Genomic DNA, 27,179 nt, shown 5'->3' on the forward strand with positions numbered 1-27,179 from the left:
GGGGCTATATACTACTGGGGATAGCGCACAGGGGGGCTATAATCTACTAGGGGGAGCACACGGGGGGTCTATATACTAATGGGGGGGCAGACAGGAGGGCTGTATATAACTGGAGCAGCACACAAGGGTCTATATACTACAGGGACACCTTAAAACTATGGAGGCCAGAGGGGTGTAACTATGTAGGGGGTACGGAGGGGTGTAACTATTATATAGGGGTACAGGGGACCTAACTACTGTATGTGTTGGAGCCTAAAATATTTCTCTGGCAGATTCTGGAGAGAAGATTCACAGCCAGGAGAAGACTTCAAGGTGGCCCAGGCTGGATGGAGAGAAAAAGAAAAGGTGACAGACTCTGATCGGAGAAGAAGCCCCCGGTGAGTCACTGGATGTAACTGCACTCTGTTTATCTTTGTTTTGTTCAGTGCAGTTTTCATGTAATATGTAATCACTGTATGGTGGAAATAGTGTTATAAGGTAACTACCGTATGTATTGGGGCTCTTAATACAGTGTGGGGGCAAATTCAGTACATTATACCATGTGCCGAAAGGGAAGAGGGGGGCCTACTCTTGAGGGCTGTGCACCGGGCCCACCAATGTATTAAAACGGCCCTGCATGTGACCGTGCCCTATTACCATGGTACCCCCAATAGCCGTCAAGCTTTGGCCAGGGGGTTACCATGTGACTTCCTCTTGCACGTCGGTTCCTGTTCCCTACCTTAGAGGGGATAGGTGTGTGTGTGGGATCTCTCTCCCTGCTAGGAGAGAGGCCTGTGTGCATTGCTGCTCCAGTTACTGGCTGTCCGCCTGCTTCAAGTGCCAAGATCATTCCTCATCTGGGTGTCGCTTTCAGTCATCATCTGCTTCATCAATTCAAGTCATCTCCTGCAAGTATTCGTTCTGAGTATATCTTGCCCAGCATCTTCACTCTATTATCACTACTACGCTTATCATCCGGCACGCTTCACCAACAGCCTATTGCAGCATCACTCTCTAACCTGCCTTATACAAGTTTATTACATTCCTGGTTGCATCTGGAAGAGACTGTTGCTATTGGTTACCACCGTCACAATAACATTGTAACCACCGTTGTTACTGAACCCTGGCATTGGTGTGTTAATCGGTGCCCTGACTAAGTGCAACGAAGAATCGCATGCCCCAGCCTCTGCCTGGTCGAGAGCCCAGTTCCCAGCTGTGTTACCCTCGTGCCGACATTGTGACAACCCTGTGTTCAGCAGCTGCCCCGGCCCGTAATTACACCCTAGCAGCGGAGTGGCCCCTTATGGGCCTGGCTGGGACATCGCACCTCTATCATAGAGGGGCAGGGGTTTCCTCCCACTAAGGATGGGTCAGCCCGCCTCCTGTGCTTCTGCCTGGGCCTGGTGGTACAGTCAATACAAAAACAGTCAATTCAAAAACAGATCAAAACAGATGCACACGTTTTGCTTAGGCTGGGTTCACACTACATTTTTGCAATGTTTTTTTTTTTTAAAGGGCTGCATGTGTGTGAATCCGTTTTCGCATTGAATTCCATTATGACAAAAACGGATCCGTTTTTTTAAATTTAGATAAAAACGTAGTCAACCTCATTTTTGTGTACGTTAAAAAAACTGATCCATTTTGATTTGTTTTCTTTCTAATGGAATTCAATGGAAAAACGGATCAAAACGGATGCATACACATGCATCCGTTTTTTTCCATCCACTTTTCATCCGTTTTTTGGAAAAAAAAAGAGATGAAGAAAATGGATTGCAAAAACGTAGTGTGAACCTAGCCTTAAAATGGATGAGAAAAAAAGGATTGCAAAAACATAGTGTGAACCCTGCCTTACACAAAAAATTATATCATCCTATAGTTCATTCTTCACTTTGTTGGTCTTAAAGGGAACCTGTCACCCCCCCGTGCCAGGGTTAAGGCCTCCCGACCACCACACCCGGAAACTTACCCCATCTCACCAAGTCGGTCCCAGGACGGAGATATCCTTGTCAGAAGCCCGGCGTGTGCACTGCATAGATGAGTCCGACGCCCATAGAGAATGAATGGAGCTGTCATTCTCTATGGGCGTCGGACTCCTCCCAGCAGCGTGGGCTCCAGGGGTAAGTATCCGAGGCTCTAGCGGGGAGTCGGGCGGCCTTCACCCCGGCACGGGGGTGACAGGTTCCCTTTAACTGGAAAATCTACAAATGTCTTTTAAAAAAAAAACAATACTTTATAAGGAAGCATGGCAAGGAATACAAAGGGTAAGGAACTTCCTGCCTCCCCCGATACTGATCACACCCCACCCCGGAGGAGCCGCCATTGTGCTGCTAATGGGGAGGTGTCTGCAGAAGGAAAGGCTGAAGGTTTTTTTTTTTCTTATTACATTATAAGTTAGTTTTATAAAGTGTTACAAGGTAAGGGGAAAGAAACATAAACCCCTAAAGTATGAACTTGCTAGAAATAGAGGAAGGAAACCTCTATTACATAATTGTGAGGACATTGTAGTCTATACAGGATATAGCTGGGGATGTTCTATATGTCAGTTTCCTGGGAATATCAATCAGATAGTAGATTTTTTTTGCAGAACTGCCAGGGAGGGTCATGGTGATAGAAATAGGTGTATGGCCACCTATACAGACTTTACAGTTCTGACGTCCTAGATCTGTAGATTCACTATAATATATCAGATTCACTATAATATATCATTGATCCCTTCATTAAGCGCCACAATTTATTCAGAACTTTAGGGCAGATCAAAAATACAGTAACTTTTCCTTATATATAACAATAATGCCTAGAAATATCCAGTTGTATAATAACTTGGGGTGAATGTCGACCCCATGGCCATCCCAGGAGATTGTATGATATATTGGGTTTTATAATATATTTTTATAATATAAAATATAAGACCTCAGCATAAATCCCCCTATTCATTATTTATATTGGAGGGGTTGTGTCTAGGATTCAGCCCCTGCACTTTACATCTCCTTATACCTCAGTCTGTAGAACACAATTGAAATGTAAATTCCCGTCAATACACAAAACTTTTCCATTGTCTCTCGGCCAATCAGGGAGCTCATTGCCACTTGTCCTTCATCTCCCTTCCCCATATAAACCCGCCCCCACCTCCTCTGGTCAGTCACCTCCTCTGCTTAGAGAGACGACTTCTACTTTTCTGACACTTCGGTTTTGGTTAAGGATTTTTATTCTGTTCCTGGCTTACCATCGATTTCTCCAAGGTAATTTCTAATCTACTGTTTTCTCTTATTTACTTTGGAACTTTTATTTTTACTTTGCTTGCCATCATTTGCCATATACATTATATTTATAGATCTTAATATATATATATTTTTTTTACCATGGGAGTATGATTATTAGAGATGAGTGAAGATAGCGTGTCACTTCGTGTAGGCTGGGTTCACACTACGTATATTTCAGTCAGTATTGTGGTCCTCATATTGCAACCAAAACCAGGAGTGGATTAAAAACACAGAAAGGATCTGTTCACACAATGTTGAAATTGAGTTATTGAGTTATCTTTCCCTATAAATCATTTATAAAATGTGTATATTGTGTTTTATTCTTATCACTAAACATATCACTCGGTTACTTGCACTGATCACTTATTTCACATGATATTTATTATATAATTTTTTTGGGATTTTTATGTCTTTCATGTGTATTAGATTTATTGTTGGTGGTGACTCTATGTATTTCTCCACATTTTATAGTGCTATGGCCACAATTCTTTACAAAAGCAATGTACATTAGTGTATATTTAGGCTTTTGTCCCTGGTACACTCTGTACTTAACCCTTTGAGGACCAGGCCCAAAATGACCCAGTGGACCGTGCAAATTTTGATCTTAGTGCTTTCGTTTTTCCCTCCTCCCCTTCTAAGAGCTCTAGCACTCTTAGTTTTCTATCTACAAGCCATGTAAGTGCTTGTTTTTTACAGGAATAGTTGTACTTTGTAATGGCGTCATTCATTTTACCATAACATGTATGATGGAATTCCAAATATATTATTTATGAAGATATAAATAGGTGAAATCGTAAGAAAGAATGCAATATGGTAACGTTTGGGGGGTTCCTGTGTCTACGTAATGCACTATATGGTAACAGCGACATGACACTATTATTCTATAGGTCAGTCCGAACACAACCATATGCAGGTTACACAGATTCTCTAATGTTATATATATTTTTTTTTATGAAATCCTTTTTTTTTGGCAATTAAATATTAATAAAATGGGCCTATTGTGACGCTTATAACGGTTTTATTTTTTCACCTACGGGGCTGTATGGGGTGGCATTTTTTCCGCCATGATCTCTAGTTTTTATTAATACCATATTTGTGAAGATCGGACGTTTTGATCACTTTTTATTGATTTTTTTTAATATATAATGTAACATAAAATCGGTAATCTGCGCACTTTTTCCCCTCTTTTCGTGTACGCCGTTCACCGATCACAATGACGCTTGTTATATTTTAATAGATCGGACAATTACGCACGCTACGGTATATTATATGTTTATCTATTTATTCATTTTTATATGTTTTATTTATATAATGGGAAAGGGGGGTGATTTAGACTTTTATTGGGGGAGGGGTTTTGGGGCAGTGTGTTAGTGTTTTGAACTTTTTTTTTTTACACTTTTGAAGTCCCTTTGGGGGACTTGTACATACACTACTTTGATTTATACACTGATGAATGCTATGCCATAGGCATAGCATTGATCAGTGTTATCGGCGCTCTGCTCATTGAGCCTGCCTGTGCAGGCTCAGTGTAGCAGATCGCCGATCGGACCGCACGGAGGCAGGTGAGAGACCTCCGGCAGTCCGTTTCAACGATCGGGACCCCCGCAGTCACACTGCGGGGGTCCCGATCGGTAAGTGACAGGGGACTCCCCCTGTCACTTACACTTAAACGTTGTGGTCGCGCCGCGATCGCGGCGTTTAAGGGGTTAATGACACGCGGCAGCGCGATCGCTGCAGCGTGTCATTACCGGTGAGGTCCTGGCTGCTCACTGCAGCCGGCCCCCACCTCCTATGAAGCGCGCTCCGCTCCGGAGCGCGCTTCATAGCGGGAATAACACCCATGACGTAAGGTTACGTCATGGGTCGTCTGGGGACAGACTTCCATGACGTAACCCTACGTCCAGGGTCGTCTAGGGGTTAAAGAGAACCAATCACGGGCGAAAATGAATTTTTTTTATTCCCTAATTAGATGTAAATCCTAATTTTAACAATATTTGTAAATATAATTAATTAATTTTAAAGCTGCGTTTTTTAAATATTTCTGTTTTACTTTCCTGCCTCGCGCCGACTCTTTTCAAAAGAGCCGGCGCGAGACAGGAAACTCCCGTCATGCAGAGCGGCAGCAAGGCCGGTGGGGGCCCGCCATCTTGATGACGTCACTTGCGTTCCACCGCTGGAACGCAAGTTACGTCTTCAAGATGGCGCCCCCCCCCCCCCGGCCTAGCTACACCAAACAAGCGGATTAGGTAAAGTATAAGACTGTAAAGGCAGTCTGTATCTTCATAAAGTCTATTTATGAAGATACAGACTGCCTTTGCAGTCTGTATCTTATGCCTTACCTACTACTCTGTGCCGATGCAGCAGGGCTGGCGCCGCCATCTTGATTACGTCTTTGCGTTCCACCGCTGGAACGCAAGTTACGTCATCAAGATGGCGGCGCCGGCCTTGCTGCACAGAACAGAGGATTAGGTAAAGTAGAAGATACAGATTGTAAAGACAGTCTGTATCTTCATAAATAGACTTCATGAAGATACAGACTGCCTTTACAGTCTGTATCTTCTACTTTACCTAATCCTCTGTTTCTGTGCAAGCAAGGCCAGGCGCCGCCATCTTGATGACGCAACTTGCGTTCCAACAGTGGAACGCAAATGACGTCATCAAGATGGCGGCGCCCGGCCTTGCTTACACAGATACGAAAGAGTAGGTAAGGCATAAGATACAGACTGCAAAGGCAGTCTGTATCTTCATAGATAGACTTAAAGAAAGATATACTTTAATATTAGGGACAGTGAAATTTAGATGATAGGTTCTCTTTAACAAAGATATGGAAATTTTTTAGAGGTCATGTACATGTGTGGCTTCAGTTTACATATGGCAAGGGAAAAAGATGATGATGATGATGATGATAAAATATTGTCTCTACCTTGTACAGGACTCAATGGCTTCCAAAACTCAAAATGTTCAGGTCATCCTAGAAGAACTAGCCTCTGTGGCCTCCCAGTGTTTGCATGACTTGGATCTAGAAAACCCCTACCATCTTATTCGGGTGCTTGGAAATGGTGGCTATGGGTCTGTGCTCATGGTGAAGGAGAAGAAAACAGGTCAGTGTTTTCAATTATCAATCATTATAGCTATGGAATAGTCAGGACACAATCTCCATGGTTTACATACAACAGGGGGCGTTAAGGAAAAGAAAATGTATTTACCAGGATGTATGGGATTAGGATTCTGTGGTAAAAGTGGTAAAAATGAGGAAACTGTATCTAGTGGTTCACAGGACGTGATCATTCTTTTTCTTTCGTGATATAATGCAAAAAAAGAGACTAGAAGGGTCCACATAATGGTTTTACAACTTACTACAATACTATAAAGCAGTATATGTGAGGTACTTACAATTCATTGTCTTGTCATTAACAGATCAACCAATGGCCATGAAGCTCTTGAATAGGAAGAAGACAACTGAATCCTCCTTCCATAGGGAGCTCAGCATGGCCTTCTTCCTATCATCCCATCCCAACATTGTTGACATTTATGGCGTTGGCTTCAAGACCTGCAACTATTTTGGATACACCCAGGAGCTGGCGACACATGGAGATCTCTTCAACCTTATTCCACCTAATGTTAGTAGAAATCCGTCTGTTAATTGCCGTGAGCCCTACACTCCTAATCTCTTTTCGTTTTGTAACATTATGTCCATGGTGTTGACGTCACTTATTTCTCAATTTCAGGAAGGACTCCCAGAAGACATTGTGAAGAGATGCGCGACTCAGCGCCCTGGACTTTATGGAGAAAAAAGGACGTCAAACCAGAAAACATCCTGGTGTTTGATAAGGACTGCTACCTCATACCTCAGACTTTGGACTTACAAGGGTGAAGGGATCAATAACCATCAGATGGTCGGGCACTATATCCTACATGGCACCAGAGATGAGGTATGTCACTGATGAGAATCCATTAGTCATAGACTCATCTCTGGACGTCTGGTCCTTTGGTATTGTTCTATACTACTTGCTGACAAGGACCTCTCCATGGCAGTCAGTTGATAAAACCGACCAAGAATACTGTAATTTTGTTAAGTGGCAGAAGGATTTAGGAAGAATGGACCCACCGGCACCATGGAGGAGCCTTTCACTTGTGGTACTAACAATGCTCTGTGGTCTTTTAGCCATTGACTATAATAGGAGGAGTAAATGTACCAAGGTATTGATGATCCTGGATCAATGCTGGAAAGACAGGTTCTCAGAAACTATAAGAGCGGATAATGTTAGCAAAAATTTGTCTGAGAAGTCTACTCCAGCAAATGGCCCCCACACGAGTGTTTCCACCACATCAATCTTTGGCGTTGAATCTTATTGTTTAACTACTGGCAGTTCTACTGGTGAGAAGCCTCCACATCATCAGATGGACATTATCCAATATCCATCTATGTTCATATATATGATGAAATATCTGTCGGAGCAGAGGTGGACGTTGGATGAAGGGAAACCATTCTTCCAAGTCCTTCCACTGTTGGTGGCATCAACTCCAGGAATCAGGTAAGAAAATAATTTCTATTTTTTAACACTTTCTCCTAGGGTATATAGATACAGATGCTGGTTTTGAAGCTGAGGGGTTATATAATTATTGTTCATACACAAAAAAATTTCTAGTTAAAATTTATTAACAGTAAATCATCATAGACATTCATATAGTGTACTGAGACACAGCGCAGGCTAATGACTAGCACACAATACATTGTTACATATCATATAGGCTGATAGTACAACATACAGCACAGGTTTCCCTACACTATACACCATACCACATGCTACACTAACATTTCTGCATACATTATATACTAGCCACACAATAATACATTGCAGACAGGGATGGGGAACAGTTTGTCAGAATTTTTTATAAAAGTTTAGAAACACTTAAGAAGAAAAGAGGAAGTGCCAGACAAGCGTCTCTCCCAAATAATCCTGTTATGGTGTGTGTTGTGTACTATCTATTAGAGGGGTAACCGGGGCTATCACCTACAGAAAGGGAGGTCTACACTGTATTCTCTAGATGCATGTGGTGTGCTGCTGCGACCGGCAGGACCGGTTTGGTAATCTGGCGGACAGGGCAAATGCCCACTGGGCCGCCAAGATTGCCAATCCGTGGGCTGCTGGTTCCGCTGCACACTTGCACCAGCAGCCCTCTGGAGCCGTTGTGAAAAGCGCGGCCGGCGACCGCGCTATTCACACGGCTGCTCTGCCAACACTAAGGGGCCGTTCCGCCCCTTTAAAATACCCCTTTGTGTAGCAGACGTGCTGCAAGAGCAGCACGTCTGTTACAGCCAGCCCCTGCCAGCTGACGTCACTTCCTGGACGTGCCGCGCAGAAGACGCCGCCGGGAGCCGGAGAAGGAAGGAGACGCTGCTGCGGGGGATCCATGTGACAGGTGAATATGTTTTCTTTTTTTTTTTTTTTCCACACTGGTGCTGCAGAGCTGTGGCTGCACATTGTATATAAGGGTATTACAAGGGCAGTATGGAATCTTTATGGGGATGTTACAATGGATGGGGGGCTATTCTATATGGGCATATAACAAAGAGGGGGCTATTCTATATGGCATATTACAAAGGGGGGGCTATTCTATATGGGCATATGACAAAGGGGGGCTATTCTATATGGATATATAACAAAGGGGGGCTATTCTATATGGGCATATAAGAATGGGGGCTACTCTGTATGGGCATATAACAAAGGGGGGCTATTCTATATGGGCATATAACAAAGGGGGGCTATTCTAGATGGGCATATGACAAAGGGGGGCTATTCTATATGGACATATGACAAAGGGGGGCTATTCTATATGGGCATATAAGAATGGGGGGGCTATTCTATATGGGCATATAACAAAGGGGGGCTATTCTATATGGGCATATAAGAATGGGGGGGCTATTCTATATGGGCATATAACAAAGGGGGGCTATTCTATATGGGCATATAACAAAGGGGGGGCTATTCTATATGGGCATATAAGAATGGAGGGGCTATTCTATATGGGCATATAAGAATGGAGGGGCTATTCTATATGGGCATATAAGAATGGGGGGGCTATTCTATATGGGCATATAAGAATGGGGGGGCTATTTTATATGGGCATATTACAAAGGGGGGACTATTCTATATGGACATATTACAAAGGGGGGTATTCTATATGGGAATATAACAAAGGGGGGGCTATTCTATATAGGCATATTACAAAGGGGGGGACTATTCTATATGGACATATTACAAAGTGTGGGGGGAATATTATATATGAGGATATTACAAAGAAAAAACGATTATATATGGGCATATTGCAAAGTGTGGGGTACTATTCTATATGAGCATATTACAAAGGGGGAGACTATTCTATTTCGGAATGTTACAAAAGGAGGGCTATTATATATGAAGCTAAGTGGATGGGGGACTTTTTTTTATAAAGGGATGTTACAAAGAAGGACCCTTTGTACGGGGATGTTACATAGAGGCCTATACTTTATGGGGATTTTACAAAGGGGGGGGGACTACTATTTGGAGGCACAAACTGCGCCTAACTACATATATGGGGGCACAGAGGGCGTAAGGTTACTGAGTGAAGCAATACTCTTGGGGAGTTTGTATATAGATGTGGATGATGTTGGAGTGAGGAACCTAAAATGTTTGTCTGGTAGATCCTGCAGAGAGGAGTCATTGCCAGAGAAGTCTTCATGATGCCGAGCAAGAAAAGGCAACAAACTTCAGCAAAAATGTCAGCTGCAATTCATGAAGAGAAGAAGAGAAGACGCCTCCTGTGAGTAAGTAGCTGTAATTGCACCATAATCACTCCATTTACATTTATTCTTTTCATTACTAGCTGAAGTTTCACAATGACAGTCGCAGCACCGCCATGTGTGACACTTCCGCTGGTAACGAAAAGAGGATTATAAAAGTTTACACTGGACTAAAGGTCCTGCCACTCACAGATTCCCTTTAAGGGCACGTACATACCTAATCAGTAGTGGATTATAATAGGGGCATTTCGGGCAGCAGCCCGGGGCCCTGAGCTCCTGGGGGGCCCATGACCACCCAAAAAGACTTATACTTTCAGTGGTGTACAGTCTCCTGGCTACACTTCCGCCATGATTTGCAAAAATCACAGTTTTTTTTGTAACAATTTTGCACAAATCAGGACATCATGACATTATCTGTCCTGTTCTATGAACGCCAAGCTAGTGCCGCCATAGTTACAGTGGGGTGGGGGGGCCCAGGCTTGGTGAACAGCCCGGGGCCTATGGTAAAGTTAATCCGCCCCTGTACCTAATCCATTGTGGATTTGGTGCTGCTGAAATACATAAATATGCAACATCAAATCCACAGCAGATTATGTTGTGTCTTTATTTTTATGCCTTGATGGCGGGCGTTCACATATGTAAATAGTGAGGAACATGGTCAATTGAAGAAGAGTTCGCTACAGAATGTCTAGTACACTATCTATAATATAACGGCGAGAATGTTATATGTGGGCTGCGGAGGTTTGAGTGCCAGGGCTGATTTCATGTCCCAGTCCGGTCCTGGCGACCGGTCACTTGCTTCTATGGCGGATGGTCGGTGGAATATAGCTTAGCCAGTTAGGATGTTGTGGTGACGCCAGTGCTAACTCAGCACACAGGTGCTTTTAGTGTGTGGCTGGCTATATTGCTCCCCAATGGTCAGTGAGCTGCCGGGTTGTGATGGGTCCCTTGGGCACTTACAACTGTGGTCCAGAATGGAGAGATGACCCACCCGGACTCTCGGTAGCACCACCCACAGAAAGGGGAGATGACCCAATCACTGTGTAGCCTGTGTGCATGTGCTGGTGCAATGACCACTGAGTTCCAGTAGAATAATTAAACTTTTCCTGTACTTGCAAGTCTCTTGTAATACATGTGAATAATACATGACTGATACAGACTTGCTATCACTGGATCTGTACTGAGAGTTGCTGAGGTAGTGAGTAGAATAGCATTGCTGTCTTGGTTCAGAGTAGTGGAGAGGAGTTTGTTGTGAGAGTCCCAACCCAATTTAGTACTGTACTCTCCTGGAACTGTAGTAGAAGAAATACTTGAAAGAAGAATACTTGTGCCCATGTTTCAACCTTTGTTGCTATAACCACCTTCTGCCCCATAGTGACGAGTTACCCATCCTACAAGGGTGACACAAGTCTTGGTTCCCTGAGTTGAGTTGTGTCAAATTGTGTCCCATTGTCACCTGTGCTGCAAGAGTACGTAGACCTTTGCTGTAGCTTTGCTCTATCCAGATTACTTCCTCAGTCTAAGATACTGACCTGCACTTTAAGAGATGTTCACAGCATGGGCTGGGGTGTTCTCTGACTTGTCCTCTCTTTAAAGGGACTCTGTACCCACTGCCACCCCCCAACTACTTATACCTGGCTGTAGCTTAATATGAAGTCCATTCTTCTGTCAGGACCTAAAGAAATGATCAGCCGATAATCGTTTCCCTGGCTGATTGTTCTCTCTAGAACTATTAGGGTGCATGCACACTAGGGAATACGCGCGTAAAGGGCGTTGCGGATTCCGTCGCTGGACCCTGCTCGCGGCAGCACACACCTCCGCCCGTGCCACAAACACCGTTTTATGGCCAGGCTGATTCCGCCATCCGCCGAAAGAATTGACATGTCAATTCTTTCGACATACGGCGGAATCCCTCTGTGCCTAGAATGGAGTCTATGGCACAGGTGGAGATGCGCACCCCCATGAGCAGGGTCCAGCGACAGAATCAGCAGCGGCCTTTATGCGCGAATTCCGTAGTGTGCATGCACCCTTACATGCCGCGATAATCAGCCGAATCGGCCTGGTTCTGCCGATTAATGGCTCCGTGAAATAGGGCCCTAAGGGTAAAAGGGATACACTCCTCCAGAAGGGAAGAGCAGAGACACTGAGGCACAGCTTGAAGGATCACCGGTTATGGAAGTGTTCGATGATTGTAATGTATCAGGAGACGTGTTCTTTCCCTTCCTCCATGTGCATCTATTTAGGTAAGTTATGTGACGCTCAGCTGAATGTCTACACTGTACTGAGCTGTGCTTATGGCGAAGGAGAAGAAAACGGGTCAGTGTGGTCAATGATCCAATTGTGGCAGGACATCATCTCCATGGTTTAGATCACACGTGTTAAACTCAGGCCCTCCAGCTGTTACAAAACTACAATTTCCATCATGCCTGGACAGCAAAAGCTAAAGTGTTGGTTGTCCACCCATCATGGGAATAGTAGTTTTGCAACAGCTGGAGGGCCTGAGTTTGATACCCTTGGTTTAGATACAACACAGGAGGTTTGAAAATACAATGAAATCATTGGAGGAGTAAATATTTAAAGGGGTACTCCGGGCTGGGGTCTATTTTTATTGAATGGCTGGGGAGGGGGTGGATATAGAAGGCGCTGGTCACTTATCCATCCGCTGGTCGCTGGTAAGTGACCGGCACCTTCTATATCCACCCCCTCCCCGGCCATACAATTAGAATGACCCCAGCCCGGAGTACGCTTTAACCCCTTAAGGACATGGGCCAATTTCTATTTTTTATTTTTTTTTTGCTCTTCCGTTTTTTTCCTCCTTGTGCTTAAAAGACCATAGCACTTGCATTTTGTTCACCTAGAACCCCACATGAGCCCATATTTTTTGCACCACTAATTGAAATTTGCAATGACAGGCTGAAAGTACACTGCAAAACCAGAAAAAAATGTGTGGTGAAATTGAAAAAAAAACGCATTTCTTTTATTTGGGGTTTTTACGCCATTCGCCCTGGGGTAAAACTGACATATTATGTATGTTTCTCAAGTCGTTACGATTACAACGATATGTGACATTTATAACTTTTATTGTATCTGATGGCCTGTAAAAAATTCAAACCATTGTTAACAAATATATGTTCCTTAAAATCGCTCCACCCCACTAGACACCATGGAATCTGATGCATAAAGGTTTCAGATGCAGCTGTCAACTTTGACAGCTGCATCTGAATCCTTAATTAGCAGGCACGGTGATCGGACCGTGCCAGCTAATAGCCGCGGTCCCGGGCTACATGCTGCACCCGGGACTGCAGCGGTTCAGAGCGGGGTCACTGCGCAGCCCTGCTGTGAACACCCCGAGGCGGCCGCAGGGCATAAATATACACCCCTAGTCGTTAAGGGGTTATGGCCCTATTACACTAGCTGATAGTAGGTAAGTGCAGGGGAGGTCACGGGGAGCTGCCTGGGCGATCGTCAGATCGTATGGGCAGCCCATAAGAGAGAGCGGCGGTCTGCTGCTGTTCCTATTACACAGGTCGATGGCAGCAGGTCATTGCTATTGTTGATCAGCCGACATTGTGCAAGCCTTTTATTACACAAAGCAATTAACAGCCAAATATGACCTATAATCGCTTTGTGTAATAGGACCTTTATAGACCAGAAGAGCCCACATTATAGTTTAACAACTTCTATAGGTCCAATGAATCAATACTATAAAGTCCTATATATGATGTATTTATTCATTGTGTTCTCATTAACAGATCAGACAAGGGTCTTAAAGAGGTTACACAGATTTGTGAAGCCAAACCCAGAAATGGATTTGAAAAGAGGAGAAATCTTAAAGGAGAAGTCTAGTGAAAAATTTTATTAAAGTATTTTATTGCCCCACAAAATTTATACAAATTACCAATATACACTTATTATGGGAAATGCTTATAAAGTGCTTTTTTCCTACTACTGCATCAAGGCTTCACTTCCGGGATAACATGGTGATGCCACTTCCTGGATAACATGGTGATGCCACTTCCTGGATAACATGGTGATGTCACGCCCCGACTCCCAGAGCTGTGCACGCTGTGGCTGCTGGAGAGGATGATGGCAGAGGGATGCTCAGTGTCCCTCCAGTGCCCTGTATCCCTCGCCATCATCCTATCCAGCAGCCACAGCCCGCACAGCTCTGGGAGTCGGGTCGTGACATCACCATGTTATCCAGGAAGTGACATCACCATGTTATCCAGAAAGTGAAGCCTTGATGCAGTAGTAAGTGCAGGGAAAAAAGCACTTTATAAGCATTTCCAGTAATAAGTGTATATTGGGGATTTGTATGAACTTTTGGGGGGCGATACAATACTTTAATAGAAATTTTCGCTAGACTTCTCTTTCAATCTTTATTGCATGTTCTCTGTTTATAGTCTGTTCCTGGCTTTAGCTTCATAAATCTGTCAGATAAATTTCTGTGTAAAGGCAGCCTTAGACAAGCATGTCCGCTTTCCTCCAGAAACAGCACCACTCTTGTCCTGATTTTAGGTGTGTGTTTTATAGATTAGTTCCATTAAAGTGAATGAAGCGAAACTGCAATACCACACACAACCTGGGGACAGGAGTGGCGCTGTTTTTGCAAGAAACTAGTTGTGCTTTTCATAATCCCAGCTAACACCTTTTTAGGGTGCGTTCACACCTACAAGATCTGCAGCTGATTTGATGCTGTGTTCAGTTATTTAAATGAAATCTGCTGCAGAAAATCAGCTGCAGATCCTGTAGGTGTGAACGCACCATTAAAGCTCCTGCATAGGAAGAAGACTGAGTTTTCCTTTGTCATTGATCTTAGCATGTTCTTCTTACTCATCCCACCATGACGACATCACCTTCAAGACCCATGACTATTTTGGATACATCTAGGAGCTGGCGACACATATCTTTTCCCTGATTCTACTTAACGTAAGTAAAAGTCCCTGAAGTACCTTGAGCCCTACATTCCCATCTCCTTCCTTCCTGTAGTAATATTTCCACCATGTTGACTTATTTCTTGAAGGAGACCTGGTCATCTTGGGTGGTAAAAGGCTGGAGCCTTTGGACACCAAACCAGAGAAGATCCTGGTCTTCCATAAAGATTTCCACTACATCAAAATGACTGACTTTGGACTTTCACTGGTCAAGAGATCAATAAAACAAAAAAGGTCAAGCCCTACATCCTATATAGCACTGAAGATGATGGAGATGATGCCTTTGGTTGAACAAAATGGATATATATATAATTTCCAACCATACTAACCATGTAACTGAGGAGGACCCTTTGCATATAGCCCAGTCTCTGTATGTCTGTTTTGGTTTTTTTTTGGTGGTGTTCCATACTGCTTGCTGACAGGAAACGCTCCAGGGCAGTCTGCAGATACCACTGACTGAAGGTACTAACAGTGCTTAGCAGCTTTTCAGCTATACACTGAAATCGGAGGAGTGAGGGTGTGTGCAGACTGGAAATTAGGCGGAAATTCAGAGCGGAATCTGCAGTCTCTGTTTGGAATTCCGCTTGCCTCGCTGTCTCAATGTTAGGCCGCATTCACACGTTCGGTGTTCCGCACGGAACACGGATATGGAATGCCTGTAACTGACAGCCCCCCCCCCCCCCCCCCCCCGCCAGCATCTCTGATATGTTGCTAGGAGCGGGGAAATTGTATATGTGCCATTACACCATGGCGCATATATATAGTTCCCCCACTCCCAGCAGCATATCAAAGATGTGCTCGGGGGTGGGGGGGCTGTCAGTTACAGGCACTCCATGTCCATGTTCCGTGCGGCCTTAAAGAGGTACCCCGGGCTGGGGTTATTTTTAGGGTATGGCCGGGGAAGGGGTGGAAAAAGAGGCTGTCGGTCACTTACCTCCCCGGTCCAACTCTGGGTCTCGGGTCGTGCCGCCCCCCTTTCTCCTGTCCCGCAGCCACTTCCCGGTCCGCGCTGCGGCTTGAGACGTGACGTCTCAAGGCAGCTCAGCCGTTCAGAGGTTGTAGTGGAGTCCCGCCTCGGTCGCTGAATAGCTGAGTTGCCTTGAGAAGTCACATCTCAAGCCGCAGCTCAGACTGGGAAGCGGCTGTGGGACGGGAGAACAGGGCGGCGCGATCTGGGACCTGGCACTGGAACTGGGGAGGTAGGTGACCAGTGGCCTCTATCTCCACCCCCTGCTCGGCCATACAATAACCCCAGCCCGGAGTATTCCTTTAAGTATAGCAGAATTGACAGTGCAAAGCCCCGGAGAGACCTATACTTAACACTGGGACAACGAGGCAGGCAGAATTCTCAGCAGAGTTTGCAGCAGGGATTTCGCTCTGATTTTCCACAGTGTGAACGCACCCTGAATGTACTTGATATGGATGTTCCTGGATCAGAGGATTTCCCAGAAACTGATGGATCAGCTTCTATAAGGAATAGTTGATCTGAGTCTGTGTTTCCACCAAATCCAGTTTTTCTAGCTGAGCCTTTGACTCCTGGTGGTTCCCCCCATAGGTAGCATTGAGATTGTATAAAGATATCATCCAATATGTGCATGGATAATGAAATATCAGTCAATGTTTGAGGTCGAAACTGGATCAAGGAAAACTATTCTTCTAATTTCTTCACGGAAACAATTGGTGGCTCCAATTATATGAACTGGGTGGAAAGATTATCGCATTGGTATAAGGGTCTTTAATTGGCCGAGACTTTACCCAATTCCCTGACTACTTCTGATATTTAATATTATTTATTCATATTTTTTGACGACTACTGGAAAGATCTAGCCGTACCGTGGACGATGTCAAAAGGACGTTAGGAATTGTGGCTTTACAATTGTTACAAGGATTCTGATATCTTTAAAGATGTGTCTCCCACGCCAATGAATCTTTATCATCCCTCGGTGTCTTGTCCTAGCAATTGACATTTCTGACTGTGAGGACAAATCCAATAAATGGGAGGGACAACCATAATACATAACCATTGTCAATATTTATGGATGAAAAAGTCTCGATCCATGTTGGGAGAGAAGCTCAGGTACTGGTGCCAAAGATTTGTAATTTATTTCTATTTAAAAAAAAAAATTAAGTCTTCCAGTACTTATCAGCTGCGGTATGTCCTGCAGGAAGTGTTTTTTTTTTCAGTCTGGAGAGCAGGAAAAGTTTTCTATGGGAATTTGCTGCTGCTCTGGACATTTCCTGACATGGACAGAGGTGGTAGCAGAGAGCACTATGTCAGTCTAGAAAAACACACCCCTTCCTGCAGGACATACAGCAGCTAAGTACTGGAAGACTTTTTAATATATCTCTGATGCCAGTTGATTTGAAAGATCATTTTTTTTTTTTACCCATTTTAAAATATGTAGGGGTAGTAGTACAGTATAGGACAAGACAGGAGATGTGCGGCTGTGTAGGGGTAGTAGTAGAAATACAGTGGGAGAGATTTATCAAACTTGGTGTAAAGTGACACTGGCTCAGTCGCCCCTAGCAACCAATCAGATTCCACCTTTCATTCCTCACAGACTCTTTGGAAAATGAAAGGTGGAATCTGATTGGTTGCTAGGGGCAAGTGGGCCAGTTTCACTTTACACCATGTTTGATAAATCTCTGTGTGTGTGTATATGTGTGTATATATATATATATATTATATAGAGGAGGACGGTCTTCCTTATATTGCTGGCCACTTTCATTTTTCCACATGAGCAATTGTTGCCCATAGCAACCAATCACAGCTCTGCTTTCACTTCTCACATTGCTCTCGTAAAATGAAAGCAGAGCCGTGATTGGTTGCTATGGGCAACAAAGAAAATCTAACAAGACATAACGCCATATTTCTCCTCCCTGTACTTTCAGATTTACTGAGATTATGAAATCTGTAAAATGCTGCCATATGTGGACAACTTGGATATTTTTGCTAGAGCATATTCACATAGCAGCCCCATAGCAACCAGTCACAGCTCAACTTTCAGTTTACCCGAGTCGTGATGGGTTGCTATGGGCAACAATCTTCCCGTCTTCGTGTGTCATAGCCTGTCTATGGGAGAGCGCGCACTCCCCCGCTACCGCCACTCAAAGAAGTGACATTTCTCCCAAAAACCTGAATGTGCGGCACAGTTTAAAGTGACTGTACCACCAGGCCCAGGCTGAAGCACTGGAGGCGGCCGACCCACTCTTAGTGGGAAGAAACTCCAGCCCCTTCATGACATGACTCCATTAGAATCAATGAAACCCTATCATAGAGGGGCTAGGGTTTCCTCCCACTAAGAGTAGGTCGGCCGCCTCCAGTGCTTCAGCCTGGGCGTGGTGCTACAGTCTCTTTAAAGGGAACCTGTCACCCCCCGTGCCGGGTCGACAGGCTCCCGACCCCCCGTTAGAGCCCCCTATACTCACCTAATCCCGCCGGGTCCCACTTCTGGATCCGGTCGGGTGACGGAGATATCAGCCGCTGCAGCCCGGCGCGCGCGCTGAGAGATGAGTCCAACGCTCATAGAGAATGACGGAGCGCTGGACTCTCCTATCATTCTCTATGGGTGTTGGACTCATCTCTCAGCGCGCGCGCCGGGCTGCAGCGGCTGAGATCTTCATCACCCGACCACCTCCAGAAGCGGAACTCGGCGGGATTAGGTGAGTATAGGGGGCTCTAACGGGGGGTTGGGAGCCTGTCACCCCAGCACGGGGGGTGACAGGTTCCCTTTAAAGAGATAACAGTCACAAAGTTGATGTCCCTAGAGTGGCGTGCAGATGCCGCTGGGAGATTGGGTTCACACGGTTTCAGCTGGTGTGGGTTGTACCCAAAGTAACCCAATCTACCAGAGGCAGCTGCGTCTGCACGCCGCTCCAGAGATATCGGTCAAAAATATGTCCCATATTTTTTGTTAATGGAGGGGGCCCAGACACTTCAGCTATATGGGGCCCTGAAATTTCTGGTGGCGGCCCTGCGCAAAGACATTTTGGGGGGAGCTGCCCGGACAATCTTTAGACATTTCTGGATTTGCTATACCCAGGAAAACGGCCTCTATGCTTTATACCTGGGAAACCAGCGTCTACGTAGGATGACGTTTATGTGGTGGGCTACATAGTAAAGTCTATGGTTCACACTAACACCAACCATAAATAGTAAGTAATGCACAGAGTATATGGATGATATATACCAAACACAGTATAAGGCTATGTTCACCCAACGTATAAACAACGGCGGTTCTTGTCATAAAACGTACATTATGTGAACATAGCCTAAGGCTCAAACCCTCTTTATTAACCGGTCAGGCTCATTGTGGATTGTGTCAATCTTTACAGCAAAACTTAAATAATTTTTTTTAAAAGGATATCACCATCTCATCCACCATAGTTATACTTGTAGGACTCATCAAATATTTTTGCAAATCTACGCACAGTACTCATTCAAGTAGAAATAAAATCCATGATAAAAATGGCTCCTTCTCTTCTCCTGGAGCAAAATGGATGAAACATTTCATGATCCAACTCGGCATATGGAAGAGATCAGTGCACTTTACACCCATATGGACAAGGAGAAGCTCCTGCCTAATATAGTGGAGTGGAACATTGGTTAAAAAGTTATAATATTTGATGGAAAATATATGTATTAGACCTGATAAACACATGAGATTTATGGCTAGGTTTACCTCAGGGGGCACTCAAAAGTTTTAATAGGTCTGGTTTAGACCCCCTCCTAATGCGTCGTTCTGAATTGTATTAATAAACAACCCTACTAATCCATCCCTCACCTGTACGAGTTCCATCTCTGGAACAACTGTGTAAATTCCACAATTTTTCCTGACCAACATCCTCAATCACTGTCTATACATTCATGTCAATATTTCCTCATAAACCTACATTGACTAATATTGGCCAAATGAACGGCCGGCCAGGGAGAGGATTGCACTGCCGCCATCTCCTCTGACTATATCTTCTGATCAGAACAGTTCTTAGCAGTGAAACCCACTGTGATCAATAACCTTTGACATGGTAAAAGTTATTTGAGTGACAGGTAGGCATTAAGGGATTTTCATATGGAGAAGCCAGAGTGGACCCGATAACTGCACCGCAATGTCTCCTGGGAATCCATCCTGAAAGAGAAATAAATGAAGTCAACACAACGGAAATAATACTACAAGAAGGAAGATTGGGAATTTAGGGCTTAAAGCGGCTCTGGACAGGCAGTAGCCACCATCAAACCACTGATACCACATTGTAGAGGTCCTCCCGCCACGTCCGATTTGGGGTTCGGCCTTTCTCCCGTTACTCCCGTCTTTTAAAAAAAAAAGAAATTTCATTGCTGTGGTGGGGAGTAACTGGTGCAGCCTAGAGCATTCATGCCGTAGGCCTGCGGCACCTCTCCCCACCTCCATCCAGCCCAGGGGCGTGCTTAAAGTGAGAGAGGTGCTGCAGGCCTAGGGGACAAATGCTGAATTCAAAATACCGGCACCGGGAGAAATAACGACCCTTGAACCAGACACTGTGTGAGGATCTCTCTGTGGCAGTGGTTTGCGGGTAGCTACTGCCAGTACAGAGTCGCTTTAAATGGGTTATCCAGCGCTACAAAAACATGGCCATGGAACGTTCGGGTTCAGATCGACTTGAACCCGAACCCGGTTCGCTCATCTCTAATCAAAACACATCCGTTTTGTTTTTTTACATACAAAAAATGTGGTCAACCACGTTTGTATACTTTAAAAACAAACTGGTGCATTTTGGTCTGTTAATGATAAATGGAAGTCAATGGAAAAACTGATGAAAACGGATGCACACAAATACACCCATTTTTTGCATAAACCGAATGAAGAAAACAGACTGCAAAAACACAGTGTGAGCCCAGAATTCCATGTTCTCTCCAAGTTTTCTTGCATATGATCAAGGCAGCACCCTGTCGTACCACACTGCTAGCAGTAATACTAAGCTGCATGTACATTACACATATACAGCTCAGCTACATGTACATTACACACATACAGCTCAGCTACATGTACATTACACATATATACAGCTCAGCTACATGTACATTACACACATACAGCTCAGCTACATGTACATTACACATATACAGCTCAGCTACATGTACATTACACACAGGGCTCTGCTACATGTACATTACATATATACAGCTCTGCTACATGTACATTACACACATATACAGCTCAGCTACATGTACATTACACATATACAGCTCAGCTACATGTACATTACACACATATACAGCTCAGCTACATGTACATTACACATATACAGCTCAGCTACATGTACATTACACATATACAGCTCAGCTACATGTACATTACACATATATACAGCTCAGCTACATGTACATTACACATATATACAGCTCAGCTACATGTACATTACACACATACAGCTCAGCTACATGTACATTACACACATACACAGCTCTGCTCCACACACATCACACACACACAGCTCTGCTCCACACACATCACACACACACAGCTCTGCTGCACACACATCACTTCAGCTCATCCAGCACAGCAGAGTCCTGCATACACTGAGCAGCAGCCCCTGATCATGTGACTCCCCCTCCTCCATGTGACTGATCACATGACTGTGACATCATGGCAGGTCCTGTAAGCACAGGGGAAGCACACGGCTCCTGTACAGCTCTGCAGGCGGAGGGATCTGGGGAGTCACGGCAGGGAAGGAGCCGGGGTAAGTGACGGATTATATAATCAGACTCTTTTGGGTGGCTACCCGGGACCAATATCCACCCAATACTCTTTGTTCTGTTAGTGTGAAACTCTAAATGACCTTATCATGTGACTATGATGCCATCACAGGTCCTATAGAGTCTGCGGTATGGAGAAGGAAGAGAAAAGTTCTAAGTATGTGGAAAAGGAACAGGGAGGGCAATTAGTGGGATAGAAAGTGACCAGTTGTTGATAGGGAGCAATACTGGGTGATCAGTCCGGGGTGGGGGGGGGGGGCAGGGTGACCAGTCTAGGAAGGGGGGGGGGCAGGGTGACCAGTCTAGGAAGGGGGGGGGGGGGGGGGGGGGGGGCAGGGTGACCAGTCTAGGAAGGGGGGGGGGGGGGGGGGGCAGGGTGACCAGTCTAGGAAGGGGGGGGGGGGGGGGGGGCAGGGTGACCAGTCTAGGAAGGGGGGGGCAGGGTGACCAGTCTAGGAAGGTGGGGGGCAGGGTGACCAGTCTAGGAAGGGGGGAGGTGGGGGGCAGGGTGACCAGTCTAGGAAGGGGGGAGGTGGGGGGGGGGGCAGGGTGACCAGTCTAGGAAGGGGGGAGGGGGGGGGGGGGGCAGGGTGACCAGTCTAGGAAGGGGGGAGGTGGGGGGGGGGGGCAGGGTGACCAGTCTAGGAAGGGGGGAGGTGGGGGGGGGGGCAGGGTGACCAGTCTAGGAAGGGGGGAGGTGGGGGGGGGGGCAGGGTGACCAGTCTAGGAAGGGGGGAGGTGGGGGGGGGGGCAGGGTGACCAGTCTAGGAAGGGGGGAGGTGGGGGGGGGGGGGGCAGGGTGACCAGTCTAGGAAGGGGGGAGGTGGGGGGGGGGGGGGCAGGGTGACCAGTCTAGGAAGGGGGGAGGTGGGGGGGGGGGCAGGGTGACCAGTCTAGGAAGGGGGGGGGGCAGGGTGACCAGTCTAGGAAGGGGGGGGGGGGGCAGGGTGACCAGTCTAGGAAGGGGGGGGGGGGGGGGGGGCAGGGTGACCAGTCTAGGAAGGGGGGGGGGGGGGGGGGGGGGGGCAGGGTGACCAGTCTAGGAAGGGGGGGGGGGGGGCAGGGTGACCAGTCTAGGAAGGGGGGGGGGGGGGCAGGGTGACCAGTCTAGGAAGGGGGGGGCAGGGTGACCAGTCTAGGAAGGTGGGGGGCAGGGTGACCAGTCTAGGAAGGGGGGAGGTGGGGGGCAGGGTGACCAGTCTAGGAAGGGGGGAGGTGGGGGGGGGGGCAGGGTGACCAGTCTAGGAAGGGGGGAGGTGGGGGGGGGGGCAGGGTGACCAGTCTAGGAAGGGGGGAGGTGGGGGGGGGGGCAGGGTGACCAGTCTAGGAAGGGGGGAGGTGGGGGGGGGGGCAGGGTGACCAGTCTAGGAAGGGGGGAGGTGGGGGGGGGGGGGCAGGGTGACCAGTCTAGGAAGGGGGGAGGTGGGGGGGGGGGGCAGGGTGACCAGTCTAGGAAGGGGGGAGGTGGGGGGGGGGGGCAGGGTGACCAGTCTAGGAAGGGGGGAGGTGGGGGGGGGGCAGGGTGACCAGTCTAGGAAGGGGGGGGGGCAGGGTGACCAGTCTAGGAAGGGGGGAGGTGGGGGGGGGGCAGGGTGACCAGTCTAGGAAGGGGGGAGGTGGGGGGGGGGGGCAGGGTGACCAGTCTAGGAAGGGGGCAGGTGGGGGGGGGCAGGGTGACCAGTCTAGGAAGGGGGGAGGTGGGGGGGGGGCAGGGTGACCAGTCTAGGAAGGGGGGGGGGCAGGGTGACCAGTCTAGGAAGGGGGGAGGTGGGGGGGGGGCAGGGTGACCAGTCTAGGAAGGGGGGAGGTGGGGGGGGGGGGCAGGGTGACCAGTCTAGGAAGGGGGGAGGTGGGGGGGGGCAGGGTGACCAGTCTAGGAAGGGGGGGGCAGGGTGACCAGTCTAGGAAGGGGGGAGGTGGGGGGGGGGCAGGGTGACCAGTCTAGGAAGGGGGGGGGCAGGGTGACCAGTCTAGGAAGGGGGGAGGTGGGGGGGGGGCAGGGTGACCAGTCTGGGTGGGGGGGGGGGCAGGGTGACCAGTCTAGGGGGGGGAGGTGGGGGGGGGCAGGGTGACCAGTCTAGGGGGGGGGAGGGGGTCAGGGTGACCAGTCTAGGGGGGGGCAGGGTGACCAGTCTAGGGGGGGGGAGGTGGGGGGGGCAGGGTGACCAGTCTAGGGGGGGGGGGAGGTGGGGGGGGCAGGGTGACCAGTCTAGGGGGGGGGGAGGTGGGGGGGGGGCAGGGTGACCAGTCTAGGGGGGGGGGAGGTGGAGGGGGCAGGGTGACCAGTCTAGGGGGGGGGGAGGTGGGGGGGGGGCAGGGTGACCAGTCTAGGGGGGGGGGGAGGTGGGGGGGGGCAGGGTGACCAGTCTAGGGTGAGGAGGAGTGTTCATCAGTCAGGAGTGAAGAAAAGGAACATGAGAGCAATCACCAGCATTGAGCGAACCTGTCAAACTGTTGGCCTTTTCTCACTTACCTTAATGATGGCGCCATAGTCTCCACTCTCCGCTGTTGGTATCAATGCATTGGGAGGTGGCACTTACTGCTTCGTCTCCATAGTACTGATCTTCAGCACTTGCACTATAAAACAAACATTACACTGGGTGTCGTGCTGGAGAAGGTTGCTATGGCAATGTCTCAGAAAGCTCCGCCTCCTAACACACCTTACGGGGAGAGGAAAAAATGGTGCCTCCATTCAGATACTGCTCTCTTTTTTTTCGCCATGATCTTTAGCTTTGAGTGGTGACACATTACTATAGATGAGATTTTTTTTTTTAAATTTTTTATTAAGTTAAGTTTTTATTTTTTCACAGATGATGTTAGACTGAACCATTAGATTGTTTATATTGATCAATGCTTTGCTGTTGTAAAGCATTGATCAGTGAGATCAGGCTTTATTATGAGATCACAAGCAGCAAGGAGGTTAGAAGATACTCTGGTCGCCATAGAATCTGGTCAGTTATTTACCAGACAACTTGTAATTTTTATTGTCAGCCTTTATTATACATTGTTTCATCTTCTTTCCAATTCATCTCCCAACACTCCAGGATCCTCTGCTGATATTTTCTATATAAGAGACCGACCCATCAACCATGGAGAGAGACAGAGACAAGATGGCCGAGAGGATAATAACCCTCACCCTAGAGTCACTCTTTCGGCTTACTGGAGAGGTGAGGGATTCTGGGAGTGATGTCATCATGACATCATTCTTATCTATGGAATAACAGATGGATAGGACTGGGGAGGTGAGGGATTCTGGGAGTGATGTCATCATGACATCATTCTTATCTATGGAATAACAGATGGATAGGACTGGAGAGGTGAGGGATTCTGGGAGTGATGTCATCATGACATCATTCTTATCTATGGAATAACAGATGGATAGGACTGGGGAGGTGAGGGATTCTGGGAGTGATGTCATCATGACATCATTCTTATCTATGGAATAACAGATGGATAGGACTGGAGAGGTGAGGGATTCTGGGAGTGATGTCATCATGACATCATTCTTATCTATGGAATAACAGATGGATAGGACTGGGGAGGTGAGGGATTCTGGGAGTGATGTCATCATGACATCATTCTTATCTATGGAATATCAGATGGATAGGACTGGAGAGGTGAGGGATTCTGGGAATGGATGGAGTGATAGTAATGTGTCTCTCCATACACAGGATTACACAGTAGTGAAGAAGTCCTCTAGTGGGCGCTGTGGGGCCCCTGGGTGTGAAGGACGGGGAAGAACCCTGAGCCCAATCCCGGGGCCCCTGATACATGAGGAAATGGAGGAAGAGAAGATCCTAGAAGTCACCAACAAGATGGTGGAGCTGCTGAGTGGAGAGGTGAGACTGTGGCTGCTGGGAATGCTGGGACATTATACAGTAACACCACTGGAGGGGTGGGGGGGATGACTGTGTGATCATTGTGTGTGTCAGGTTCCTATAAGGTGTCAGGACGTGGCGGTCTATTTCTCCATGGAGGAGTGGGAGTATGTAGAAGGACACAAGGATCAGTACAAGGATGTGATGCTGGAGGATCAGCAGCCCCTCCCATCAGCAGGTAATAGACAGGACTATATACACACCTCCTCTCTGTATTATCTGGATGGAAAGAATGAATTCAGTCTGTGTATGTGTTCCCTCCAGTCAGATCCAGTAAGAGAACAGCACCAGAGAGATGTCCCCGTCCTCTTCTTCCTCAGGATCAGGTAGATGGAGATGTTCCCTATGATCTGTACATCCCACCTGACTTCTCCTACTGTCTGATGACTTTCACAATATTTCTCTCACATCTTATGAATCAGGAGGAAGATGGGAACAATATTAATGCTCCAGAGACAGATGTGAGCAGTGATGAGCAGTATAAGGAGGACATCGCTACAGGGAAGGATCTGAAATCTATTAATGCTCTGGAGACAGATGTGATCAGTGATGAGCAGTATAAGGAGAGCATTTCTGTAGGAAAAGATTTGAACTATTTAAATGCTTTAGATAAGACAATAAAAGAAGAAGAGACAGATGTGAGCAGTGATGAGCAGTGTAAGGTGGACATCACTACAGAGAAGGATCTGAACTGTATTAATGCTGCAGATGTAAAAGAAGAAGAGACAGATGACAGCAGTGATGAGCAGTATAAGGAGGACATAACTACAGGTAACTGCCCTGCTAAGTAAACTAAATGCAGAGAACACTCACACATTCTTTATGAAGTTTTATCAGTTTTTAGCTATATACCACTTAGAAAAGTTAAAAGAAACTCGGAAAAAGCCATGACGGGATATATATTGTTCATACAAGATAGAGGAGGGGAAACCATTTGTGTCAGTGATAGTTTAAAATAAATAGTTATCCATAATACATATAATGAACTAAAAACCCTCTGTGCCTGCAATCTGAAGAGGGGGCTTTCACAATATATTTGGACATGGCATTGCCTTCAATTGTATGGGTTCAGGCCAGGGCCGGCTCCAGGCTTTTGTGGGACCTTGGGTGACAGAGCCTCAGCATGCCCCTTGTATAGCAAATCATGTGGCATCATTATTAGAGGGTCTCAGCAGACCCCTACTACTAAACAAGATGCTAGGAAAGCTGGGTGACCTCCATTATACAAGATGCTGGGAAAGCTGAGTGAACTCCATTATACTGACTACTATACAAGATGCTAGGAAAGCTGGGTGACCACCGTTATACTGACTACTATACAAGATGCTAGGAAAGTATGGTGACCGCTATTATACTGACTACTATACTATACAAGATACTAGGAAAGCTGGGTGACCACCATATACTGACTACTATACAAGATGCTAGGAAAGCTGGGTGACTGCCATTATACTGCCTACTGAACAAGATGCTGGGAAAGCTGGGTTACCGCCATTATACTGACTACTATACAAGATGCTGGGAAAGCTGGGTGACCTACATTATACTGACTACTGTACAAGATACTAGGAAAGCTGGGTGATCGCCATATACTGACTACTATACAGGATG

General features: G+C 46.6%; 1 protein-coding gene across 2 annotated transcripts in view; it reads left to right on the top strand.

Annotated features, from left to right (window-relative positions):
• Positions 1-27,179, top strand: part of LOC138786710 (zinc finger protein 665-like) — a 524,499-nt gene that overhangs the window by 493,728 nt on the left and 3,592 nt on the right. For both annotated transcript variants that reach the window (XM_069963705.1, XM_069963706.1), the window contains exon 3: positions 25,991-26,339. In XM_069963705.1, the coding sequence (XP_069819806.1) occupies positions 25,991-26,339 (349 nt within the window). The remainder of the gene's footprint in view (positions 1-25,990; positions 26,340-27,179) is intronic.

The sequence above is a fragment of the Dendropsophus ebraccatus genome, chromosome 3, assembly GCF_027789765.1.
Source record: "Dendropsophus ebraccatus isolate aDenEbr1 chromosome 3, aDenEbr1.pat, whole genome shotgun sequence".
Taxonomy (NCBI): Eukaryota; Metazoa; Chordata; class Amphibia; order Anura; family Hylidae; genus Dendropsophus; species Dendropsophus ebraccatus.